The sequence below is a fragment of the Mastomys coucha genome, unplaced genomic scaffold (assembly GCF_008632895.1).
Source record: "Mastomys coucha isolate ucsf_1 unplaced genomic scaffold, UCSF_Mcou_1 pScaffold22, whole genome shotgun sequence".
NCBI classification, from domain to species: domain Eukaryota; kingdom Metazoa; phylum Chordata; class Mammalia; order Rodentia; family Muridae; genus Mastomys; species Mastomys coucha.
In genome coordinates, this window is record NW_022196905.1 from 90994771 (window position 1) to 91019480 (window position 24710).

General features: G+C 38.8%; 1 protein-coding gene across 1 annotated transcript in view; it reads left to right on the forward strand.

Annotated features, from left to right (window-relative positions):
- Positions 1-24710, forward strand: part of Cfap299 (cilia and flagella associated protein 299) — a 523430-nt gene that overhangs the window by 494236 nt on the left and 4484 nt on the right. Inside the window, exon 5 of the mRNA XM_031336903.1 lies at positions 11670-11799. Within this exon, the coding sequence (XP_031192763.1) occupies positions 11670-11799 (130 nt within the window). The remainder of the gene's footprint in view (positions 1-11669; positions 11800-24710) is intronic.

Genomic DNA, 24710 nt, shown 5'->3' on the forward strand with positions numbered 1-24710 from the left:
TGAAAATTAATATTACCAACATATCCTAATCGATTGAAATCTAAAAACATGAGGAATTAGAAATTTGTTGATTGTCATCCAATGGTCTCTCTAATTTGGGAATTAGAGAAATAGGTCCAATATTGTACAATCCATATACACTTTCAGCTTGATTGTGGCAATGTCTTGCTGTGTACAACATAATGGTCTTGAGATCTTGCTTCTCCTATCTCAGCCTCTCTATTAGTAGTATTGTTTATTTCATGTTTTTGCACTATACTATGGTTTTCAGAACAGCTTACATATTTCAAAAGTATTTATATACCCAAAAGTAATGTAGACAAATTGGTAGGGGGCTTGTAAGAGAACAACAAAGAGTAAGACTGAATGCTTTGCTTGACCTTTGTAACTATAGTGTCAAGTTACCACAGTAAGAGCCAAGATTTTAAGCTCTACTAAATACAAAACAAACAAACAAACAAAAACACTTCATATATTTATGTTCATTTGAGAATATATTAGTAGTGATGTATTATTTTGAAATATACAGTTAATATGTTTGGAGTTATTTAAAATTTATATTGAGAAAAACTTATGTATTTTCAGTTTTGCCGTAGACAAGCATTTACATAAGACTGTTAAATTGATTGTTGTTTTATATCAAACAATTTTTATAATACTCATTTTTATTGTTATATTTTATAAATTTTAAAGAATATGACAAAAAAGACATTGTAAGTATTGAAGGGGTCTCTGGGAGGAGTTGGGGTACAAAAGGAAAACAAGAATGTGATTTAATTCTATTTACTTAAAATATGTTTTTAAATGTTAACAAATTCAGATAAATTGAAATCATGTAACTTTTCTCATCATATTGCAATAAAACTTAAAAAAAAGAAAATGCATTATTTTCTTATACAACATATTTGCATTATAGTTTCCCCTCCCTCTATTCCTCCCAGTTCCTCCCACCTATGCTCCAGATCCACTCCCTTTCTCTCTCTCATAAAAGAACAGGCTTCTAAGAAATAACAACCAAATGACGAAGTAAAATATAATAAGATAAAACAAAACCTAACATATCAAAGCTGAACAAGGCAACTCAAGAAGAGGCAAAACCGGCAGGTAATGGAAGCAGAGACCCACTCATTCTCACAGTCCGGAGTCTCATAAAAATGCTAAGCTAATACCTATAATATATACATAGAGGACCTGATGCAGACCTGGGTAGACCCTGTGCTTTCAGTTTCAGTCTCTTGAGTTTATATGCAACATGCTTAGTTGATTCAGAGAGCCTATTTTCCTGGTGTCCTCCATTCCCTCTGACTCTTATAATCCTTCTAACCCCTATTTGGTGGAATTCCCTGAGCTCTCGGGGAGGGATATGATGGACACACCTGCAATTTTTGACTTTCTTTTCCAACTAATGTCTGGTTCTGTGTCTCTGAATCTGCTCCCACCTGCTGCTGGAGGCAGCCTCTCTGTTGATGACTGGATAAGGTGCTGATCTATGAGTATAGCAGAATGTCATTAGGAATTATTTTATTGATGTTTTAAGACCAGTAGTGTTTGGTTTTACTCTAGGTCTCTGGGCTATCTAGTCTCTGGCTTTTGGCTGCTGAAGCAATGTCAGGTATGGTGGGGTCCTTCCCATGGAGTGGGCCTTAGGTCAAATCAGATACTAGCTGGTGACTCCCACATGTTCGGTGCCACCGTTGCCCTAGCATATATTTCAGGCAGGACAAATAATAGGTAAATGGTTTTGTGGATGGATTAATCTCCATGTTCCTTTTTCAGTAGCTTATGGAGTACCTTCCCACAACAAACAGAGTACAACATACGGGTGAGGGCTTCATGTAGGCCCCAGATCTACTGCTCCTAGGCAATGCCCTCCACACCCCCTCATCCTCCCACCCCACCACGACCCCAACACCTGCTGTCAGTTTTTGGAAAGCAGGCTTTTGTATTAGTAACAGTCTGGGTTGTCTGGGGATTTCCGTGGGACCACTTAGCCAACAATGCAACTGATTGTACCCTAGTCCCATCACTGGAAGGTTCGCCTGGCTACAAGAAGTGGCCACTTGATACTCAGTATTCCCTGTTACTAGGAATCCTCATTAGGATCATCTTCATAGATCCCAGGAAGTTTCCACTCCACTAACTTGACATACCACTCTCAAAATCCTGCACCCTCCAATTTTAGCTTTCATCTCCCAAACTCTCTCTGTCTACCCCATCTCTCCCCCCACCTGATCCCACCCTTACTTCTATTCCCAACTACCACCAACCCCCCTAGTCTACCCATAAAAAATAAAATCTATTCTATTTCTACCTCCTAGGGAGATCCCTATGTCTCTACTAGACCCTTACTATCTAATAACTTCTCTGGTTTATGGATTATAGATTGGTTATCACTCTCCTAAGGCTATTATTCCCTTATAAGTGAGTACATAGCATGTTATTCTTTCTGGGTCTGGGTTACCTCACTTAGACTGATTTTTATTCCTAGTTCTATCCACTTGCATACAAATTCCATGATTTATTTTTGTAACAGCTAAGTAATGCTCCATTATGTAAATGTACTATATTATCTTTATACATTCTTCTGTTAAGAGACATCTAGCTTGCTTCCAGTTTCTGGCAATTATGATTAAAGCCTCAATGAACATGTTTGAGTAAACATCCTCATGGTAGGATGTGAGTCCTTTAGTATCTGTCCAAGAACAGTATAGTTGGGTCTTGAGGTAGATGGATTTCCAACTTTCTGAGGAACCACTATATTGATTCCCATAGTGGCTGTACAAGTTTCCACTCCCACAAGCAATGGAGAAGTGTCCCAGTGCTCCATATTCTTGCCATCATGAGCTGTCATTGGTGTTATTCTTAGCCATTTTTACAGGTGTAAGATGGAATTTCAAAGTAGTTTTGATTTGCATGTCCCTGATAGATAAGGACACTGAACATTTCTTAAAGTGTTTGTCAGCCATTTGAGATTCCACTATTGAGAATTCTATGTTTAGATTGGCTACCCATTTTTAATATGGATATTTTGGTTTTTAACATCTAGTTTCTTGAGTTATTTATATACTTTTAATATTAGTCCTCTCTTAGAAGTAGAGTTTGTAAAAATCTTTTCCCATTGTGTAGGCTACTGCTTTGTCCAATTTCTAGTGTCCTTTGCCTTTCCGAAGCTCTCCAGGTTTTATAGTGGCTGTACAAGCCATTATCACAAGCAATGGATTGATACTCCCCCTTACTCTTCATCCTCACAGGCATGATCTGTCATTTGTTTTTTTGATCATAGCCATTCTGATGGTATACAGTGAAATAACAAACTATTCTTCAATTGCATTTCAATAATGAATGAGAATGTTGAACATTTCTTTAAGAGTTTCTCAGGCATTTATGTTTCATCTTTTGAGAACTTTCTGCTTAGTTCTGATCCTCATTTTAATTGGGTTTTTGTTTTCTTGAGCTTCAGTTTTTTTAGTTATTTGTATATTTTAAATACTAACCCTCTATCAGTTAAGTGCTTGGTAAGGATCTTTTCCAATTCTGTAGGCTTCTGCTTTGTCCAAATGATGCTGTTTGTTGTCATAGAGAAGCTTTTCAGTTACATGAGGTCCCATTTATGAATGGTTGATCTTTGTGCCTGTGCTTGTTTAGAAAGTATTTTCCTCTGCACTGAGTTGCAGGCTATCCCTCACTTTCTCTTCTATCAGGTTTCATGTATCTGGTTTTATGTTGAGGTTCTTCATTTATTTGGAGTTGACTTTTGTGCAGTGTGACAAGTATGGGTCTATTTGGATTCTTCTACATGCAGCCATCCCGTTTGACACGTGCCATTTGTTGAAGACTGATTTTTCTCTACTGTGCATTTTGGCTTCTTAGTAAAGAAAAAGGGAGAGGGGTATCCACAGAGGTGTGAACATATGTGAGATCTTCTATTCAGTTCCATTGATCAACGTGGCTGCCTCATGCCAGTGCTAATTATTTTTCTTTCTATAGCTCTATAATATAACTCAAGTGGTAGGGTGCTGATGCTTCCAGCAGCTCCTTCATTATTCATCATTGTCTTACATGAGGTTGAAGTTTTGAGGGGTTTTGTTTTTGTTTGTTTGGTTTTAATTCTTCAAAGAGTTGTATTGGAATTTTAATGGGAATTACACAGGGAACAAAGATATTTGAATCTACAGCTGGTATTTTCAGTATAAACTTAGTCAACGGACAGAGAACATTGCAGTTATTGGGAAGTGTTTCATGAATCAGAAGAAAAATATTGAGCCATGAATCAAGTGAAGTAAAAGAAATACGTGGATAAACTAATACAAATTACTAAGTACCAACTCAGTAACCAAAGAATAACAAGTAAACAGAGCACTTGGTTTAGAATCTACAGCCTGTGTTTGAGGCTTTTCTAGTGTACACTAGATATCTGAACTTGAAATGTTAATTATCCCCTTTCAACTCCAGCTCTTTCATCTATGTAGTAAGGATAGAAATAAAAATATACAATGTTCTGATTATAATTATGTGTATAGAGCAATGGCATAGCTTCTGACATTACTAGGACAATCTCAACAGCAAATTCCCCTGGCCTGTGGATCTTACTGTCTTTTTCCCCCATCTTCTGAAATGTTCCTCAACCTGTAGGTTTAGGAGTATTTTGTAGATATATCCATTCAGAATGGGTTTCACAACTCTGACTTTTGATTGGTTGTGGCTTTCCATAATAGTCTCCAAGATGGGAAAGGGAAAGAGAGATAATGTCATTATATCAAATAAAAGATCAAAACCTTTTTAAAAAGAAATGGCATAGCACTTTTAAGTATGAGATTATGTATTCCTATAAATTTTTCTATGACAAGGACTTTTTCATGGTTTTTGTCTCTTTGGATCCCTACTTTCTTTAGAGTCTTTTTCCATTATGAAACCATGGTCAGTATGATTCCATCTTAAGAAAAACAAATCCATTCATTAATTTTCAGATCACTGTGAAGGGTTATCCTTATTTTCTTAGTTCTTTCATACATGTTCTTAAGAAATGAGTCTTCTTTGCTAATCTTTCTCATTCTCTCTTTAATTCGCTATTATATGGTTTCTCTCCCATTACATCATTTCAAATGATCTCTCTATTATCTCCTTCAAACAGTCAATTTTACTGACTGTTCATACTTCATCTAATTTATAAACCAATTCTCACCATTGTATATGTTGATGGGTTTGTTTGGTTTTTGTTTGGTTTTGTGCTGGAGACTCAGCTGGGCAGGCAAGTACTCTACCGGACAGAGACCTCCACCCTCTCTATTGTCCTTGTTTGATATATCTTCCTCCCTCCCTCCTTCCCTTCTCTCTCCCTCCCTCATATTTTCCATGCCCCCCTACCTCTCTTCTCTTTTCTTTCTTCTATAAGAAATCTATAATGGTTCTTCTTGATCTTGGGTTATTTCTGCATCAAATTGCTACATTTTACTATCATGCTTCCTCTTTATTCTATATAAAGTTTATGTTCTTAAATTTCATCCTTTGCTGCATATTTCAGCTATTCCACCCCCACTTTTGAATTTAGATATACATGTTGATACCACAGATGCTTTATATGTGTTATTTCATCAGAGACACTTCTTAAAGCTTCTGAAACTCATACACTGTGTCTGTGCAATTAATGTGCATTTGGAATCTATAGTGTGCCAGGTGCTAGCTTGGAGGAAGTGGCAGAAACAAGGAGAGGAAACAACAAAAGCCAAGCTCTCTGCTTTCATTTGCTTGGGTGTTTTCCAGGGATTTCAAAGTTCAGTCTGTTCAGAAGTGAACTGAAACTGCTCCTTCTACAATCAGCTCCTTCTTCTGTGTTCTATATCCAAGCAAATGCACTCCATCTCTTAGAGACTCGGATGGAAATATCAAAGTAAATATGGACTCCCATCCTTGTCACTCACATAGGCAGTGTGTCTGTCCATGTGCCTGGTGAGTATCATCTCAAAGCCAGCCCTTTCATTTCAGCTTTGTGTATAATTCAGGATTGCCTGAACCAATCTTGGCCAGCTCTCAATGTAATTATCCACACTACTTCTAAGCTCTTCTTTCCAAATCTACACCTTGAGCGAGTTGCTTCATCACTACAATCCTTTTCTGCGGCTATCATCAAGGAAAAGGCCTACTATTCCTTACTTAACATGTGAGACCACTTAACATGTGATTCCTTAACATGTAAGGACCACTGTGGTCTTTGTTCCTGATCATCATCTTCTCTAACTTTTTTTTTGTCTTAACATGGCCCAAATAACTAAAGCTCAGTGTTCATAACAGTGTAGCCATGTTTCATGTGTGCATGTCTTTTCACATGGTCTCTTAGCATAAAATGCCCTTTCATCTTCTTAACAACCTGGCATGTGGTTTGTAATACTACCTGTAAGCCCCTATTTCACTGCAAACCCTCTAACCCCTGACTTTGGGCATAAAGAATATTCGTTCCCTTGCCTCCTCTATAAACCCTACATGGTGTCCTCACATGTCTACTGCTCTCTTATGGTGGGAAAGGACTCTTTCTCCTTCATTTTCTATTCTTACTTTATTCACAGGAGTTTCTCCTCTATAATTGTCCAGTAGGCCCTAGAGTATATAAGCTGAAAAATTCTAGAAGTCTGGAAATTTAACTGTAAATGAAATCTACTTCAATATTTCATTTAATCACAGAGCAGATAAGGATCTAACCTATTCAAGACTTAATTAAATTATTTTAACTTGGCCCCAGGACAAGGACAGATGAGTACTAAGCTCATGGATGACTTCTGAGGGCTTGTGCCTATGATCAGAAAGAACACATAGGCCTAGCATTTTACATGTAAAATCACTGTATCCACAAGACAATTTTTTTTTTCTGATAGAAACACATTAACTACAGGACCTGCTAGGAATGTCCTATATACTAATTACTGTTTTATACAGTATTTTAGTCTGGTTTAATTTACATTTGTTTGTGGTGTTAGTGTTTTGCTTCCATGTATGCCAGGCACCATGTGTGTGGCTGATGCCCATGGAGGCCAGAAGAGAGCATGGGAACCCCAGAAACTAGAGGTTCAATTTGAGGCCTGATGTGGGTGCTTAGCTATCTACTGTTTAATTAAAAACCTTATGAACCTAAAAATATCTAGGGGTTGTTTTCAATTTTGTTTATCTCATTTATCTTCAACATCTAAACATATACTGTTTTTTCTCCCAAGAAGGATGATACCAGATACCTAAAACGACTGCAAACTTCTTTCTTATTTTGGATTTTTATAAGGAAAAAAATAAATTTAAATTATTCATTTGGAAAAAAATAATGTTTTAGATCTAAGAACAATATTGAAATCTTTTTTCCAAAATGAAAATTATCTAATTTGTCTTCCCTAAGGATGAGGCCCCAAATTGGTTATCTACTACCAAGTAGTCATCCCTAAAGACATATACGCACAAGCAACATAAAATTGATTCATCAGGTTATATATGCATTTATAAATATGCAACATATATAGCATTAATACTAAGAGGAAAAAGAGGCCATGAGTTTGAGAGGGAGATAATTTATAATTTAAAATAAATTATATGATTTGTTTAAATTTAAAATAAAACAAATTTTACAGTACATATTTGCAAATACAAATGTTTAATCTGTTACAAAGACACATTATATGTAAAAATCAGCAAAACTTGAAAATTATTCAATAATACTTAATTCTTTATTATTTTAGCTATAAATTTGTACCTTTTACCTTAAATAATTATTTTTTTTTAGATTCCTTGTTGACTCACAAACATTTGAAAACTTAGGAGACTTGATTTGGAGATAAGGATGTTATATCATTGGTAGTATAGCCATCATCAGGGACCCAGTGAGTCAAGTTTGAGAAAATAGGACTAATAAATGTATTTCAGAACACTGTATGCAAAATAAATATTCATATAAGACTATATGCCCTTAAATAATATATACCATATTGAAGATATAGCAAGGACCGTAATCAGTTTGTAATGATAGTGCATAGAAAAATGATAATCTATAAAACTTCAAGGAATAACCTGAAATTTTAATTCTTCCCAGCAAAGTCATTCATCCAACTAATTCATGCTGGTTTTTCCACCAGACATTGTTGTAGGCAGAAAAGGTTAGATGTACTAAGAATAGAGATCAAAATCATGGAGCAACAGACTATACAGTTAATCTCAATTATCAATATAAAACTAGGAAAGAAAGCCAGTTGAATTTTTATTTTTGTATGATCCACAATGACATCAAGTTTGATTTGTCAAACATTAAATATTCTACACATTTGGACTAAATACATGTTTTTATTGGTATGAGCAAAGCATGAAAGGCTCATCAATACTCATTATCACCTTTAAATTTCTTAAGAGGAAAAAAAGCATGACAGATCATTGCATGGAGGAGGAATGAGTTGATATATCATGCTAAAAATACCCAAATTTATGTTGGCACCACAAACTATCTATGATTTCTTTTCCTTTGCATTTTTCCAACATAGAGGCCATGCTAAATCATTTGCGCTATCTTCCCAGGCAGCTCAATTCTTTACTCCTACTGTTTCATAAAACTCTACACATCTTCAGCACCGGCTTTCTGTCGTCTCCATTTCAGCTGGCTGGAAAGAGAGAAAACCGTGGACATTTTCTGCAGGCACTGATGAAAAGTGCCAAACGAGACTTCTGCACATGCACCATTGGCTAAATCTCTATCGCGTGATTGCGCTGCAAGAAAGAGTTGGATTTTAGTCTGGGGTGTTGGCCATGAAGAAGTTAAACATCTGTATGTCAGCAACTGCCTGTCCTCTGTGGAAGAGCTTCACAAAACGTGGAGCCTGCTCAGGAGGGGAAGTGGGGCATGTGAGCAACAGTTGGACTTTGAAAACCCGGCAGGTGCCATTTTCTTGCTAGTTCTACATGTACAGATTGTATCCCTGCTTCGTGGGGTTGGTGAAAATACGAGATAATTCAGTAGGCTTTCTGCAGGATCCAGCAGCTGTTCTTAAGCAATTTCTTTATTAAATGCTAAGCATTAACTATGAGAATTGGCAGAAAAATGAAGCCATTTAGGAAGAAAAAGTACTGACAAACAAGGGTTTCAGCAAAAGCGCCACGCACTACACAAATTCAATTTTTATATGAAGAGTATTTTTAATAAAATCTGACGGGGTTTCCATAAGGCTTAACCCGAAGTCTGAGCAACAAGATCGGAATGCACGATATAAACCATGCCACCGTGAGCACAGTTATGACTCAGGCGGCATGCTGGGATTATCTATATCTTTCTATCTCATAAATAATTATTTAGACACATATGTCAAGTTGAAAGTCACATCTTGTCCCCCATTCTAATCTAGCGATCTTGTAACCGAAAGTCAATAAGATGAGGTCAAACTATCTTTTTTCTTCGGGTGAAACTGAATTAGAAAACCAAGTTTGGGAGGATACAAAGAATCAAATGAGCTGCCAAGACTGCTACGCCTCTGTCACTAAGTCCTCAGAACTTAGCCTTTCCACTGCCGCTCTTGAGTACTGGAGTCTGAGCCTGTCGTTTTTAGTGTCATTCCAGAGTGTGAACGGAAGGTTGGACAGGTTATCCTTTGAAGTTTTATAGATTATCATTTTTCTATGCACTATTATTACAAACAAGACAGTCCTTGCTATATCTTCAATATGGTATATATTATTTAAGGGTATATAGTCTTATATGAATACTTATTTTGCATACAGTGTTCTGAAATAAGTTTACTAGTCCTATTTCCTCTCACTTGATTCGTTGGGTCCCTGATGATGGATATACTACCAATGATACACAATTGGTTCTGAGGGTTGTAAGGTATCTGAGTTAGGGTTTCTACTGCATGACAAGACCATGGCAACTCCTATAAAGGAAAACACCTGATTGGGGCCGGCTTACATTTCATCGGGTCAGTGTATCATCACCATGTCCAGAAGCATGGTGGCATGCAGATAGACATGGTGCTAGAGAAGTCTCTTAGAATTCTACATCTGGATCTTCAGGCAGCAGGAAGAAAAAGTGATCCTGGGCTTGGCATGAGCATTTGAAGCCCACTCAAAGCTCATCCCTAGTGGCCCACTTCCTCCCACAAGGCCACACCTACTCCCACAAGGCCACACCCACTCCAACAAGGCCACACCCTTTCCAAGAAGACCACACCCACTCCAGGAAGACCACACCCACTCTAACAAGGCCACACCTACTCCAACAAGGCCACACTCACTCCAAGAAGACCATACCCACTCCAGGAAGACCACACCTACTCCAACAAGGCCACACTCACTCCAAGAAGACCACACCCACTCCAACAAGGCTACATCTCCAATCATGACATTCCCTGAGTTTATGGGGGCCTTTTTCATTCAGATCACCACACTAAGTTACATTTCCAGGCAGTAACACAAAGATGATGGGGAACACTGAGGCCACCTAAACTATGTAGCAATTCAGAAAGAACCTAAACAATGTAATCATGTTTTTCAGAAGGAAAAGACAGTAATGGGCAAAACAAGCCAGAGGTAGAATCCGGGAAAACTAATACAAATGCACAGGGCACTAGCTATAGAGATGGCGCAACACTAAAGAACATGTAGTACTTTTCTAGAGAACCCCATTTCTCTTCCCAACACCCACTCAGACAGGTCACAACTACCTGTAACTACAGCTCTGGCCCACACTTGTACCTGGACTCACACAAAATAAATCTTATTTTAATTAAAAACACATACTACAAATACTTACAAGATAGATAGGTCTATAGTGTGTGTGTGTGTGTGTGTGTGTGTGTGTGTGTGTGTGTATGTGTGTATAATCACTTACCTTGATACTTGTAATTTTAAAAGCAAGAGTAACATTAGAAATTTCTTAATAAGAATAAGACATATTAAAGAAGATATACTGAGGCTCCTTTCAGTTCTATGGGCCACATGTATTCAGCTTTGACAAGCAAACGCAACCCATGGGAAAATCTAGGAATCCTCTATAGAATGTTCTTAAAGATAAAATGCTAGAGTAGCTGAACAGCTGAAAGAGCATATCCATAATTTGAAACACCCAATTTTGAGCCAAAATATTGTCCATATGATGGATGACTTTGAAGACCCTGACTAAGCTAGTCACCTTGCCTAGCCTGGGCTCTGAAATGAGAGAAACTTCATATGGATATCTTCTTAGAATGCATCAAAACCTGCCTGTCCTATGATAACCTCTCAAATGTAAGTTCCTCTACTCTCTGGGAAATGAATCGAGACAGAGATCCTGGAAGAAATAAATCAATGTGAACTTGTTTTGAATGGAAAGAGGTGACTTTGTCTGCCCTTCTTTCCCCTAAACAGTCTCTTTATACCCTGAAGAGTCTGCAGAGGAGCAAATAATCTTAAATTGCATCAATTTTCTCCTTGACTTCCTGTGAATATAATACTGGAATAAGTCCTAAATCTTACAGTGTCCAAACCCGGAAATCGTGTAAAATCATTCTAAGTACATATCCAAATGATTGGAGAATAATCTCTTTGCTAGAATTCAAATCTCAGATGTGTTCTTCCTGGTTATCCTCCTTGAGAACAAACCACCCCAAGTACTTTCTGAAGTGCCTGTCATTTTAATATGTTATACATCCTAATTACTTATAAATGTTTATTTTTTATAGCTTTTACAACTGGGACAGTCACATTGCTGTTTGCAATTCAAGTCCAAATTACCAAGTGATTGCTGACAATCCTGAAGGCTTACTTTTTAAATATAAAAGGGACAGAAAAATTCTCAATGTGGACCCAAAGGTAATTATGACTTATACTTATGTATCTCTTCAAAGTGTGTTGCATTTCTACCTAGTCAAAAATTGCTTAAATGTTTAACATCCTTATGGCTTGGAAGTTTTGTGTTTGTTTTATAGCTCTGAAGTGAAAAAACTGCTTTGACACATGGGTATTCAAAGAGAAAAGGAAGAGAAGATGGGAAGGGGAAGGGAATAGAGTAGAAATTGGGAAGGATGGAGGGAGAAAGGGAGGGAGGGAGGGAAGGAGGGAGGGAGGGAGAGGAGGGAGAGACAGAAGGAGGAAGACAGGGAGGGAAGGAGGGAGGAAGAGCAGGGCAAGCATTCCAGGCAAGCATTCTTCCAAAGTCTGGCAGATTATAAAAAGAAGTTCAGGCAGGATTGAAGCAGACCTTCGGAGTAGGAAGATTCCTCTCTGCTAAGCTCAGAATTACACTAGCGAGCATGTAGACATTCTGCTCTCATCCTTGCGGAGTCAGGCCTTTCCATTGGAGGTACATTATTAGTGGAGGACTCTTATCTTTTATTTGTAACTGGAGTTCTTATCCTTCTCTATTTATGACTAATATTGAAAAACATGTGGTTACAAAGTCCATAAAGGTAGTTTTTGCCTATAATCTCAGCAACTTAGAGACTGAAACAGAGGATTGCTGTGAAGTAAGGTCAGCTTGAAGTACACAGTGAACTCTAGACCAGCCTTGGCCAAAGACAAACTCTGTTACAAGACCAACAGCAACTGAAAAATAAATATACCTGTTAAGTGTTACTTTAGGAAATATTTCATTAAAATATTTTAAGGACATATCTTTTGATACTTTGAATTTCATCAAGGACCATTATTTAGGTCTTATGTAGTTTCAAAAGCTAAAATCCCATTTTAGCTATCATTTCTATGTCTAGGTATTAAAACTTTGAGTAACATTATTGCATGATAGAGTTGTTTGGGTGTTGATTAGTTTTTGTTGTTTTCTCTTTCTGCCTTTGTTTTTGAGTTGGGTTTGTTGTTGGTGCCATTCATTCATATTACAAAAACAATCTTAAATTGAAAGATAAGAATGAAAAGCCTAATTTAATATGCATGGGGTAGAGGCAAAGTATAGAAGGTCATGATTTAAATCTTTTCTTAAAAGTCTTTAGAGTTATAAAGACTTATATGAGAGGCTTTTCTCATTTATTTTGACTTAATAAAGATTCTGTCATTTGCAACTTGCTCAATAACTAAGGGTCCAAAGAGTGAATGAAATGAAATTTTACAAGAAATGGTATTGATTGTGATCACATTCAAATGAAGGAGCTGGTTTCAGCTGGACAGAAACTGCTTCCCGTCTGCATGTCAGTCCAGACAGTGCCATCCAAGGCTGTCTGAACCAGGACCAGTGTGAGCTGTTCTGGAGCCCAAAAGGGTCTCCAGACATGGGCAATGCAAATGCAGACCACCTCATGAGACATGAAACTGTATAGAAGTAATACTGCTACCACCTTTGAAGAAAATTTCCCAGAAACCTCTGCACATAAATCCTCTCATGTACCATGGTACATTGTGTGTGGATAGATATGGCTTATCTAGATGTCCAAAAGTCTGGGAAGTGCCATTGTTTTTCTTTAGGCACCCACGTACCCAACTACAAACATGGGTTCTTGGACCAGGAAAGGAGATAGTGGGTAACGAGCTAAGGAACTTCTGTCCAGTACTACATCCTTCGAGGAAAGGCTGCTCCCTTCTTTATCGCAAGCTGTCCTTAGTGAAACGAGGACCAGGAAACTCTGGGGCCATCGATCAGGAATATCCAAGAGTTAGTAAGTTTAGTGAAAGCTGTCTCTGTAGCAGGATCTCTTTTGTAGGAGGCTGAAATGTGATTTGGCTGAGTTAATTCTGTAGCAGGATCTCTTTTGTAGAAGGCTGAAATGTGATTCGGCTGAGTTAACTCAGAAAGCAGACTAAATGGCATTCACAGAGGTTTTTCTCTTAGAAACTAAAATGTGCATTTAAGGAAAACCTCAAATTATTAACATCTTCACTAAGATTTTGAAAAAAAAAAAAGGGTGCCTAAATGAGTTTGACCGACATAATACGTAACCTATTTGACCTACGTTGGAGCTCTGTTTTAGTTAATGGTGTATTTTAAGGATATGTGGCATGAAAAAAAGTATGGACTATGAGTAATATGAGTAATTTTTCATGTTAAAAGTTTAAATTGGTTAGATTAATTTTCTGAAGATTAATTTTTTATCTTCAGAAAAATATGACTAATGCCACACTCACTTTCTAGAATTAAACACTGGCTTCAATGTCAAGAAACAAACCTGTAGAATACTATTCACTTGAGGGCACTGCCCTGAGAGACTCACAGCACCTTCCCTGTTAACACTCACAGATAGATGTGAGGGGCTTGTGAGGGGATTTGTTTCATTCATCTTTAGAGCCCCTCAAATGCACCAGCTTGACTCAGCCTCACCTGAACCCAAGAAGAACAAACTTCAACAGTGATTCCACAGCTTGTCCATGGCCCCTAAATCAAGAAGCTTCCCCCTGGAAAGAAGTGACCTATGAGATCTGACACCCTCGTCACAAATATAGGCAGAAGAACAGACTTGGAGTTTAAAGGCTGGGTGTTAAATTAGCAGGCATATCCCCTACATAATTTGTATCCACCATTTCAAAGTGCCCTGATGTTTTATGTTTCATGAGCTCAACATAACAATTCTTATAAACCTACCAAGGAACTAAGAAATATGATAAAGTGTATGTTTTAATAACTAGGAATTATAAGAATCACAATTTTATATTTAGTATTTCTCATAATCATTTTACCTCAATTTAATTTTCCCAAGACAACCATTTTGTGATTCATTCCGACAGATGAGGTATGCAGAAGCATCCCTCCTGGTCTTTTCCTTGTTGTTCTGTCTCTGAAGTACTCGATGCCTCAAATTAAAGAGGTCACAATCAATGAAAGGTGGGAACAGTGGTAAACAGGATGTGCTTCCTTTGCACAACAGATGTAGCCTCATTAATTCTAAAGTGTAGTTCCCACGAAACACAGTTGTTTGTAAATGGAAGCGGTCAGAAAAAGAAAACTGTGCAGGTCTCAGAACAAGCAACATGAGTTCATGGGTTAAGACATTCCAAATGCAGTTAAGAGATTGGTTGCATTGAAAACAGGACCACTGGCTTTAACCTCCCTGCAGCTGTATAACATCTGGAACAAATAAGACAAGTTTCTATTTTTGAGTGAAGAATGCTTGTCTGAGTGATTCACACCCACCAAAATGTTTCCAGTATATTATCTTAGAGGGACTGAGCGGGAGCACTTTGCGCTGGCTCCTCTGCATTATCTGAGCAAATGGGGAGGGGGAGAAAAATAGGAGCAGAAGACCATACCAAGTGTGCATTAAAAACAAGCATATTTCACTCAGGAGGTAAGGGAGCTATAGTTGGATACTGGCAACAGGGGAAAGTCTTTCTTTCTCAGGTTCACTAGCTTCACCCCATCTTTCTCCTTCCCATCCCCAAAATGGAAGTGGCTCATGAGTACGCATCACTTCAAAATACTAATTAATTTAATTAATAGTACTTGAGGGAGTACAGCTCAGGCAGTAAAATGCTTGTCCTAAAACCACGAGGACCCAAGTTCAAATCCCTAACACCTACAGATGTAGCCAGGCACATAGGTGAACGTTTATAATTGTAAAGCTTGGGATAAGTTCTCTGGCTTGCCATTCTAGCCAGTTTCCCAGTCCTGGTTCAGTGAGAGACACTGGCTCCAAACGATAAGCTGGAGAGCAAATGAGAAAGACATGCGATACCACCCTCTCACCCTTCCACACATGAGCTTGGGCGCCCATACCCAACACACGTGTACAAAGTATTCAGTGAGTATCTCCTGAAGAAATGAATAAGTGAACGGTTCCTTTTGAAAGAAAATGACGATGTGGTGATAAGGAGTGGGGTGAATTACGCCACTGATGGTGGGTGTAGCAGTGACAGCGGGAACTAGTGTAGCCACCAACCCTGGAAGCTAAAAATAACTTCAAGAATTCACATCAGAGGGAAGGTCTGGAGAATTCTTTATTTTTGTCCATGTTTCCAGATTTTTTTCCCCTGAAATAAGAGAAATATATAATTTAAGTTGTTCTCCATGAGAAAGTTAAATTAGAATGTAGTTATGACTTCTAAACACACTCACATAGCTTTGGTGCATATCTAAGATGACACTAATCACACTAGAGGCTAGCAATGGACTTAAAATTCAATAATCAGGATTCACCAAGAGAGAGACAATGATGAAAAAGACTTCCATCTTTGCCTTTCAGCTAATGCTGGGTGTTTTTAGTTTTTCTTGTTTGTTTTATATTTTGTTTTGGGAAAACAACATGAAGACACAATGTGGGCTAAAAGGAAAAAAGCCTTAAGTCACAAAGACTGAGCTAGCTGACTCATAATTCAGAGGAAGAAGGGAGAAAGAACCTTTGACCTTGGGCTGGGAGCTGGTGGAATGCCGGTAAGAGGCCTGAGGAAACATTACCTTATGGTGAGCAAGGAAATCTTAGCCCTGGGATAAGGCTAAGAATTGAACTTGCAGAGCGAGAGAGAGAAGACCGAAATGGGCAGTGTAAGAGTTCATAGCATCCTTTGGGCAGGTGCAGTGTGAATTCAGCCCTGAGAGATGATGACAAGGCTTTCAGCGTGGAGGACTCATGAGAACCGTACTCTGCTCTCTTTGGGGGGGAGGGTAGCGGGGGGGTTAGTTGGGGGGGGTCAAGACAGGGTTTCTCTGTGTAGCCCTGGCTGTCCTGGATTTCACTCTGTAGACCAGGCTGGCCTTGAACTCAGAAATCCTCCTGCCTCTGCCTCCCAAGTGCTGGGATTAAAGGCGTGCTCCACCACCGCCCGGCCCTGTGCTCTGCTCTAGATAGGAAGTGAACAAATATGCCGAGGCTTGTGCCGAAATGGCAAGATGAAAGTCTTGTCATAGGGTGGTTAGAGAGTATAGAACAGAACAACCTAGGAGGAAAACCCAGCAGATCAGGCAGGCACTAATACACGCGGAGAGCGAAGAGGATCTGAGAAGGGGCTCTGCTCTGGGCATCTGTGGGCTGATGCCTTCAGTTTTCTCACTGGCCTGATCTTGAGGGCAACAGTGCAACTTAGAGAATGTGTATTTTACCTAAGCAAGCTTTCGGAAGTTCTCACTTTGCCCAGGCCTCGACAAAGAATCACGCGCATGCGCTACACCAGAAGTTGGCTCTAGCCTCTCATCAAGTGACAGGCAACAAAACAACCAGAGCAAGCATCATATGCAAGAACTCGGAGGCATGTGGATTCTGTTCAGTGCTGGGCACTAAGCACGGTTGTGACGCAGCCACCCTTCAGGGATCTTTGCAAGTCCTGCAGTCCGGAAGGCACATAACATAGACCCTGTGCGTTGATTTAGCGGGATGCATGTCTCATCTCATGATGCACATCAGGGCCCCGCACCCCTTTGAAGCTGGGTCACAGCTGTGTATCCAAAACAAGGAGCTGCTCTCCACAACAGTGTCTTACTAGTTGCTGCTTCACTTACTGAGTGTGATAAAGGAACTGCATCTATTCCCGTATGACAGATTTTAAGTCAGCATTCTGGATTTTAAGTGTTTTCATTCACAGTTTAATTCCTAAAACTACACAAAAAGACGATTATCGATACTATCTTGTTCCAAGAATCCTGGAAAACCCTCGTAGGAATAATCCCTGTGATGCTTCTGGATGATAAATCACTACCGTTTTTTCCTTATTTGTTTGGGCCACTACAGGAAAGCGGGGAAAGGTTGTAGGATGGCACCTGTTCATGCTGTTCTTGCTGCCTCAGGAACCCCTGTATGAAGCATATCTGCCCTGAGGATCACATGAAACAAAACCTACAAATCACAAGTTGTAAACTGCAAAGCAGGACCGTTGTCTGGCTGGTTTTCTTTTGTATTGCCAGTGCTAGCCATTACACGCATGTGCGGTGGGCACATAATGTCATCTGTAGGATGGATATTGGGGATATTAAATACTTGGTAAAGCAATGAGGAACAGGCCCAAAAGCAGCCTCAGAACCTTTAGAGGTTGACTTCAGAATTCCTTAGAAGCTCAAACCTGAATGAGATTGGCAACCATGTTATTAGTTTTAGATAATTGTCTACATGTTATTATATATTACATTTAAATTATTATGTATTTTAGTATAATATATAATGTATATTATATATATATACATATATATATGCTAAAAATGTGTCAAACCCTACTTTTATTTCTGTGAACAACAGGATTCTAGGTAAACAAGATTTTAAATAAATGTGTCAAACAAAACCACCTGTTCTCAGTTTTGCTTTTTTTTTTTAATTTAATTTAATTTGGATGACAATTTCAGCACCAATATCGCCTCTCTCCCCTGGGCTCCAGAAACTACCACCCAAGTGCTTCTTGCTATTAGTAGGAAAGGTGTTAATTGCCGCCTTCCCTCTGCCTCAGCCTCTGAAATCACTGACTCTAATTTCCTTGGCACCCAGACCTAAACATCCCGGCCTTAATGGGCTTGGACTGCTGTTTCCTAACTGGGAGCCTGGAGATCCCTATGCCTTCAGGCCATGGCTCTGTTCTAACCTCTTGGAGTTTGAGGCCCTGGAGAAAGGCCTCAGTTTGACAAGCTGTCTTCTAGCAAGAGCCAGGTGCTTCGATCACTGAAAACAAGAACCAAAAGAGAGAGGTGCTGAACAGGCCAAGATTAAATGGCTCTGTAGCTCCTTCAGTACTCAAGAATGTCTCCTCAAACTCCAGTGCAGAGCTGGCTCACCCTGGGCCAGGAGAGCAAAGGACACTCACTGAATAGGCAGCTCCCGTCTTTTGGTCTTTGGCTTTTCCTCAAGATGCTGCCTGTGAACATTGCTTTTTAACTATGGCACAGTCACAGTTATTAAGTAAAGCTAAAGTGTTGCCAACTTTCTGGGTTAGCTGCCTAAATTACTGAATATTTGGTTGATTATAGCCCTAAAACACTCACATACTAAGTAGCTTTTAAACATTTTCTCCCTTGGGCAATCACCTGGAATATCTAAACTGCAAGTCCACCACATATAAATTAAGTATTTATTCAACTAACTACTACTAAAATCAATGGCCTTAAGGAATCCATTAAAAATTGCATAATAGATCTTGGCTTTTATGAATTAAAAGTCCTGAAACTTAAGTGCCATGTCCTCCTTTTGACCGGGAAAACTGATTTTAATTTTATATGCAGTATTTATGGAACAAGCCCTAGAGATAAGCACAAAAGTTGTTAAGTGTTCAAGGCATGAACTCATATGCGAAGTATATAACACAAGAAAGGCAAAGTGGGGAACAGAAAAAAGTCAAATGTACTATGCTGAATTATTTATAGCTCTCAGTTTTGGTAATAATAATAGTAATAACCTTATAATGATGGTAACTTTGTACAATCCAAGTTGAATATCATCAATGATATTCAATGAGCATGTCCTAATAAAAAGTATGAAAAATTTCCAGTTACCTTCTTATCACAAAAGTAGCCCTATCACAAGATGCTCAAGGATGCTAGAACCAATAGGACCCAGGAAATTGGGAAATAGAAATCCAGGGTAAGAGCTTCTTGCTCACTTTTCCACAAAATACATTATCAAATGCTTGGAACATGAGGAAGTGTGGAGAGTTATTTTACCGCCGCGCAGAAAACTTGGTAAAGACAGGTAACACCATAAACATTTCTTTTGCGATCTCAAGGATCTGGTTCCCTTCCCTTTTTTAAAGTAACATTTATTGAGATTGTTCTTTGGCGTTTTCAGTCATGTGTATAGGGCATGCATTCAGACTCTGGAAACTGACCCCCTCTAATCTCCCACCCACCCTTATTAATCTCCATCTCCCTATAGCTCTCATTCCCATATGCATGGCCATTCTACTGTTGTTATAATAGTTTTATTTTGTTTTGGCTTTGTTGAGATTGAGTTTGACTTGGGTCTTCTGTGTGACCATGGGTTTGGCACCATCAATGGAGCCTTCTGGGCTCCGCAGTGAATGAATAATTGTTGGAGGACCCTGCTATTTAAAGTCACAGTCGGCCATGTCCCGACAGCTCTCCAAGCTCAACCCAAAATGGAGGACTCCCTTTTCCCAGCAAGGCTTTCTATTCTTTGCCTAACCATATATGGAAGATGTCTCTGAGAGTAGCCACCTGGCCTTATCTGGAATATGGCCATTGACACAGTTTCTGCAAACACTCTCTTCCTGCCACCCATATGATAATTAGGCATTGTGTGCCCATTCATATGATAGGACCATACTGCAGAATACAAGTAAAGCACACTGTGAGCGCCTATTAGGTGATGCCCCACCTACTGTCCCTGTCCTACCCATTCCCTTCACCTCCCTAGAGTAGAGTAGAGTTGTCTCACTAAAGGTGCCCTGGGAAGTCATTCTTTTCTACTCATGGCCGTCTGAATCCTGCTCACTGCTTCTGCTCCCTTTGTCTTTCTAGGCAGGTGACCAACAACCCCCAAGGAGAAAGGCGCAGTGGGACTAGGTGCAACTTCTCCTGGACTAGGCATCCCAGTTAGGGGAGAGGGATATAAAGTCAGGCAACAGAGTCAGAGACAGATCCTGCCTGCTCCTGCCAGTAGGAGTACCACATGAAGACCAAGCTGCACAACTCTTGCATATGTACAGGGGGCCTAAGTCATTCCTGTGCATGCTCTCTGCTGGTTCAGTCTCTGTGAGCCCCTGTGGGCCTAAGTTAGTTGAATATCTTGAGGTGTCCTTAACATCTCTGGCTCCTTCAATCCTTCTCCCTCTGCCTCAGAATTCCTCAAGCTCCTCACAATATTTGGCTATGGGTCTCTATCACTAATAGAGTCAGGAGTAGGTTCATATATTCTCTCTACCTCATCTCCAGCAGAGATCCCTGTACAATGACTTATTTAGTGCTAATCATCTAACCATTGTTTATGCTTCGTACCTTAAACAGAAATGCTCCTCTGTATTCACCACCATTCACTGCTTCTCTGGCTAAGACCAAGAGTAGCATTAGTCTATAGGCAAATACGTAAATATTTAGCAGGCAGCCCAAATTCATAACAATTTAGTTCAACAACAGCAGTGAGTTTACCCCTAAGGCCTGAGACCTTATATTAGAATTTATAGCATTATGAACTCACTCTGGCAGAGAGGATCTAAAACTCAACCAGAGAGTGGAAAATCAGCCCCATAACAACCATGCAGACATTGCAGCAGTGGACACAACTTGCCTAGCAGGTTGGTATTGTAGATTATCAAATTCACAGCTCAGTAGAGCCAATGATGTCTTTTCTCCCCAGTTACCCATGTTTCCTTGTGGCACTATTAAATGTAAGCCAATAGGAAGGAAACTTCCAGCTCAATTCAAGTTTGATTTCCTAACCCCTTGAAACAGAGATATGAGTTATCTTCAGCAGCAGGATCTCATCAGTTCTGGTGGACAATGACTAAAACTTATATTGTCCGGGGAGCTTTGCATTAGCAGGTATTTACCTAGCACTGATAGTTTTGCTTAATAACCCATGACTTTTGTGAGCATCATTATCCAGCCTGGCAGGTTATCTTCCTCCTCCTCTTCCTCTTCTTCCTCCCCTTCCTCTCCTCCTCTTCCTTCCTTCCCTTTCCTCCTACCCCTTCCTACCTTCTCCTCTTCTCCCCCCATCTCAGCTTACAAAATAGTAATTTTAAGCATGACTCTTATTATACATTCAGTAGTTGATGGACATCTAAGCTGTTTCCACTTTTTGGCTATTCTGAAAGCAATCAATGACTATAGATTAGCAAGTATCTCTATATAGGATACACATTCTTTGGACACATGCCCAGGAGAGGTGCCCAGTTTCCCTTCCCACCATAAAAATAGGAAATTCCCTTATGTCTCTATATCCTCTCTGGTATTTGTCATCATTTGATTTCTTGATAACTTTCATTCTAACCAGTGCTAGGTTAAATTGTCCAATTAACAATTAGTGACTAGAGTGAGATGGAATCTTAGTATAATATCAATTTGCATTTTCCTGATTGCTAATGATACCTAACATTTTAATTGATATCCTTTTGAATTTCTTCTTTTGAAAATGTGTTCAGATCAATGGCTCATGTTTAATTGTGTTTTTTTGCTATTTAGGTTTTTTAACTCATATATTCTAAATGTTAACCTTCTCTTCAAGGTACAGCTTGCAAAATATTTTCAACTGTCAATGGGCTATCTCACTAGTCCATTGACAATTTCCTTTGCTGTATTCAGATGCTTTTTAAATAGACCTTATTTGTCAACCTATGGTCAAAGACATGATTTTGAATAAAAAGAAAACAGCAGAAATCACTTGAGTGAGGCATGGAATCATAGTAACTGTAAGATCCATCCCTCTTTAAGGAATTATTTAATTTTTATTGAAAAAATAATACATGTATTCCTATGATGGTTTCTCATCGTACAATTCTTCTCAAATCCTCCACTCAGTCCCACACCCTTTTCTCTCTCTCTCTCTCTATTAAGAAAAAATGTGAAAAAAATCATAGGAAACACACATGTTCATACCCACTAAGAACACAAAATAGGAGGAAACCACAATATACATGCAAAAGGCCAGGAAAACAAATATATACATAATTACTTCTATCTCTAAGAACAAGGAATTTCCCCCTTAATGGAAGACATATTCTAAAAACAAAAACTGTTTTGTCAAAATATAGATACTTTGTAAAGCATTACCTAGATATCAGCCAATTCCATGTCTCAATTTACAATCATACCAGGACTGCTTTAACGCTGCCTGTTCACTATAATCTATTTGTTTCATTTTAAAACTTTTTCTCAGACCAGTTGGTGTCACTTTGAATTGTGTTTTTACTGTTATTGGAAATGAACATTTCTTTCATACAGGTGTTAGTGTATTATGTTTCCTCTTTTTTAGTTATCTTATGTGTAATGGTTTATGGTATATAAAAGCTTTAAATATTAGTCCAAAATACACTGATATCTCTTCTGTGAGGTTTATTTTCTCACTGTTCATATTAGAACTTTTCACACTACGATGAGGAATCAGTTATATATTTTCTTCCAGATTTGGGGCTTGCTATTTCCATTTAAAGTTGTAGTTCTTGTAGGGCTTAGGGGAGTGAAGATAGCATCTCTTTGTCCAATTAACAATTAGTGTTCAATATTTTATAAACCTTGGTCTCATCCCAGTGTGATGGTTTGAATAGGAATGGCTCACATAGACTCATGTGTTTGAACGCTTAGCCCACAGGAAGTGGCACTATTAGGAGGTATGGCTTCATTGGAAGACATGTCACTGTGGAGTCTGGCTTTAAACTCTCATATGGTCAAGCTATGCCCGCTGTGTCACACAGTCTCCTACTGCCTTCAGATCAAGATATAGAACTCTCTCTCAGCTCCTTCTCCAGCACCATATCTGCCTGTATGCTGCCATGTTTCCCACCATCATGATGATGAACTAAACCTCAGAAACTGTATGCTAGACCCACCTAAATGTTTTTTTTAAAGAGTTGCCATGATCATGATATCTCCTCATAGCAATAAGACCCTAATGAAGACACCCAGTATTTAGTATTCTGTTTTATTACATCATATACTTGGCTTGGGAGTCTGCCACTCCTGGGAGCTAGCAGTTCCTGCAGTAAAAGGGGGTTAGTTATCATTGTTGTTTGTTTGTTAGTTTGGGGGCTTTGTTTTGTTTTAGCAGCTTCATTACAAGGCTATGAGTTTGAAGATAAAACTTGCTAGGTGCTTACTTTTCTCTTCCCGCTGCCTTGACGCTGACTATACGTCTTCATGATTGCTTTTAGCACTCTTGAGATGTGCTATTAAGAAATAATGTCTCAAGGAATAGAGAATCATAATCCCTGTGAAAATAGAAAATGAATACATATGATAGAATTTTAACTGAGAAGCTAGTGAGGGACTGTTAAGAAAAGGAAAAGAAGAAATGACCTAAGTTAGAGTGCTTGGAACACTCAGCCTTATGCAGGAAAACTCCATCAAATTCCTTGCCTCAGCACTCAGGGAACAGAAAAGAAGGCAAAAATTTAAAAAAATAAAAAATAAAAAACGAAAATGGTGTGAAAGCCAGAGGAGATTTATGGAGAACATCAAGAAAACATGGTCTTCTAAATCAACTGGATCATCATGTATATGACACTCATAGAGTAGAGTGAGTGGTCTCTCTTGCTTGTGCATTCTCTTGGACTTGTCTAATTTCAATGTGTTAGTGTTTTATCTTATTATATTACACTTTATTATTATCCCTTAGAAGTCTATTCATTTTGAATGAAAATCAGAAAGGGAGTAAATCCAAATTATAGGGAGATGAGAGGGAACACCATAAGCAAGACATATTATGTGAGAAAAAATTAGAAATGACTTAAACTAAGGATAAGAAGTATTTTTCCCATTTCAAAATTCCTCACAGTTTTCTGCAATTGGATCCTCTCCTCCTGTTATCATAATAGTTTCATGAAAAGACTACATGATCATCAGATAAAACTGGCAACCTTGTTTCCCCATAATTTCTTACTCAGCCAGGGTAGCGATATTCAACACTACAAATGCACCCGCTCTGGGAACTGCAAGCCATGAAAAGTTTTACTTGCTGTTGTTGCTGTTGTTATTGTTGTTATTGTCTGAAACAAGGCTCCACTATGTAGACCAAGCCGAACCTTGGACACCCGGTGATCCACCTGTCTTTGCCTTCCAAGTGCTTTGAAAACCATGCTACAGTTTCCAAAGCCATGTAATGTTGAACAAATAAGATATTACATCCTTCCCAGAAATTTATATGAGGAATCTGAAGTTGTGCCTTTAAAACTTTGATTTGTTGTATTAGTGGTAGGAGACC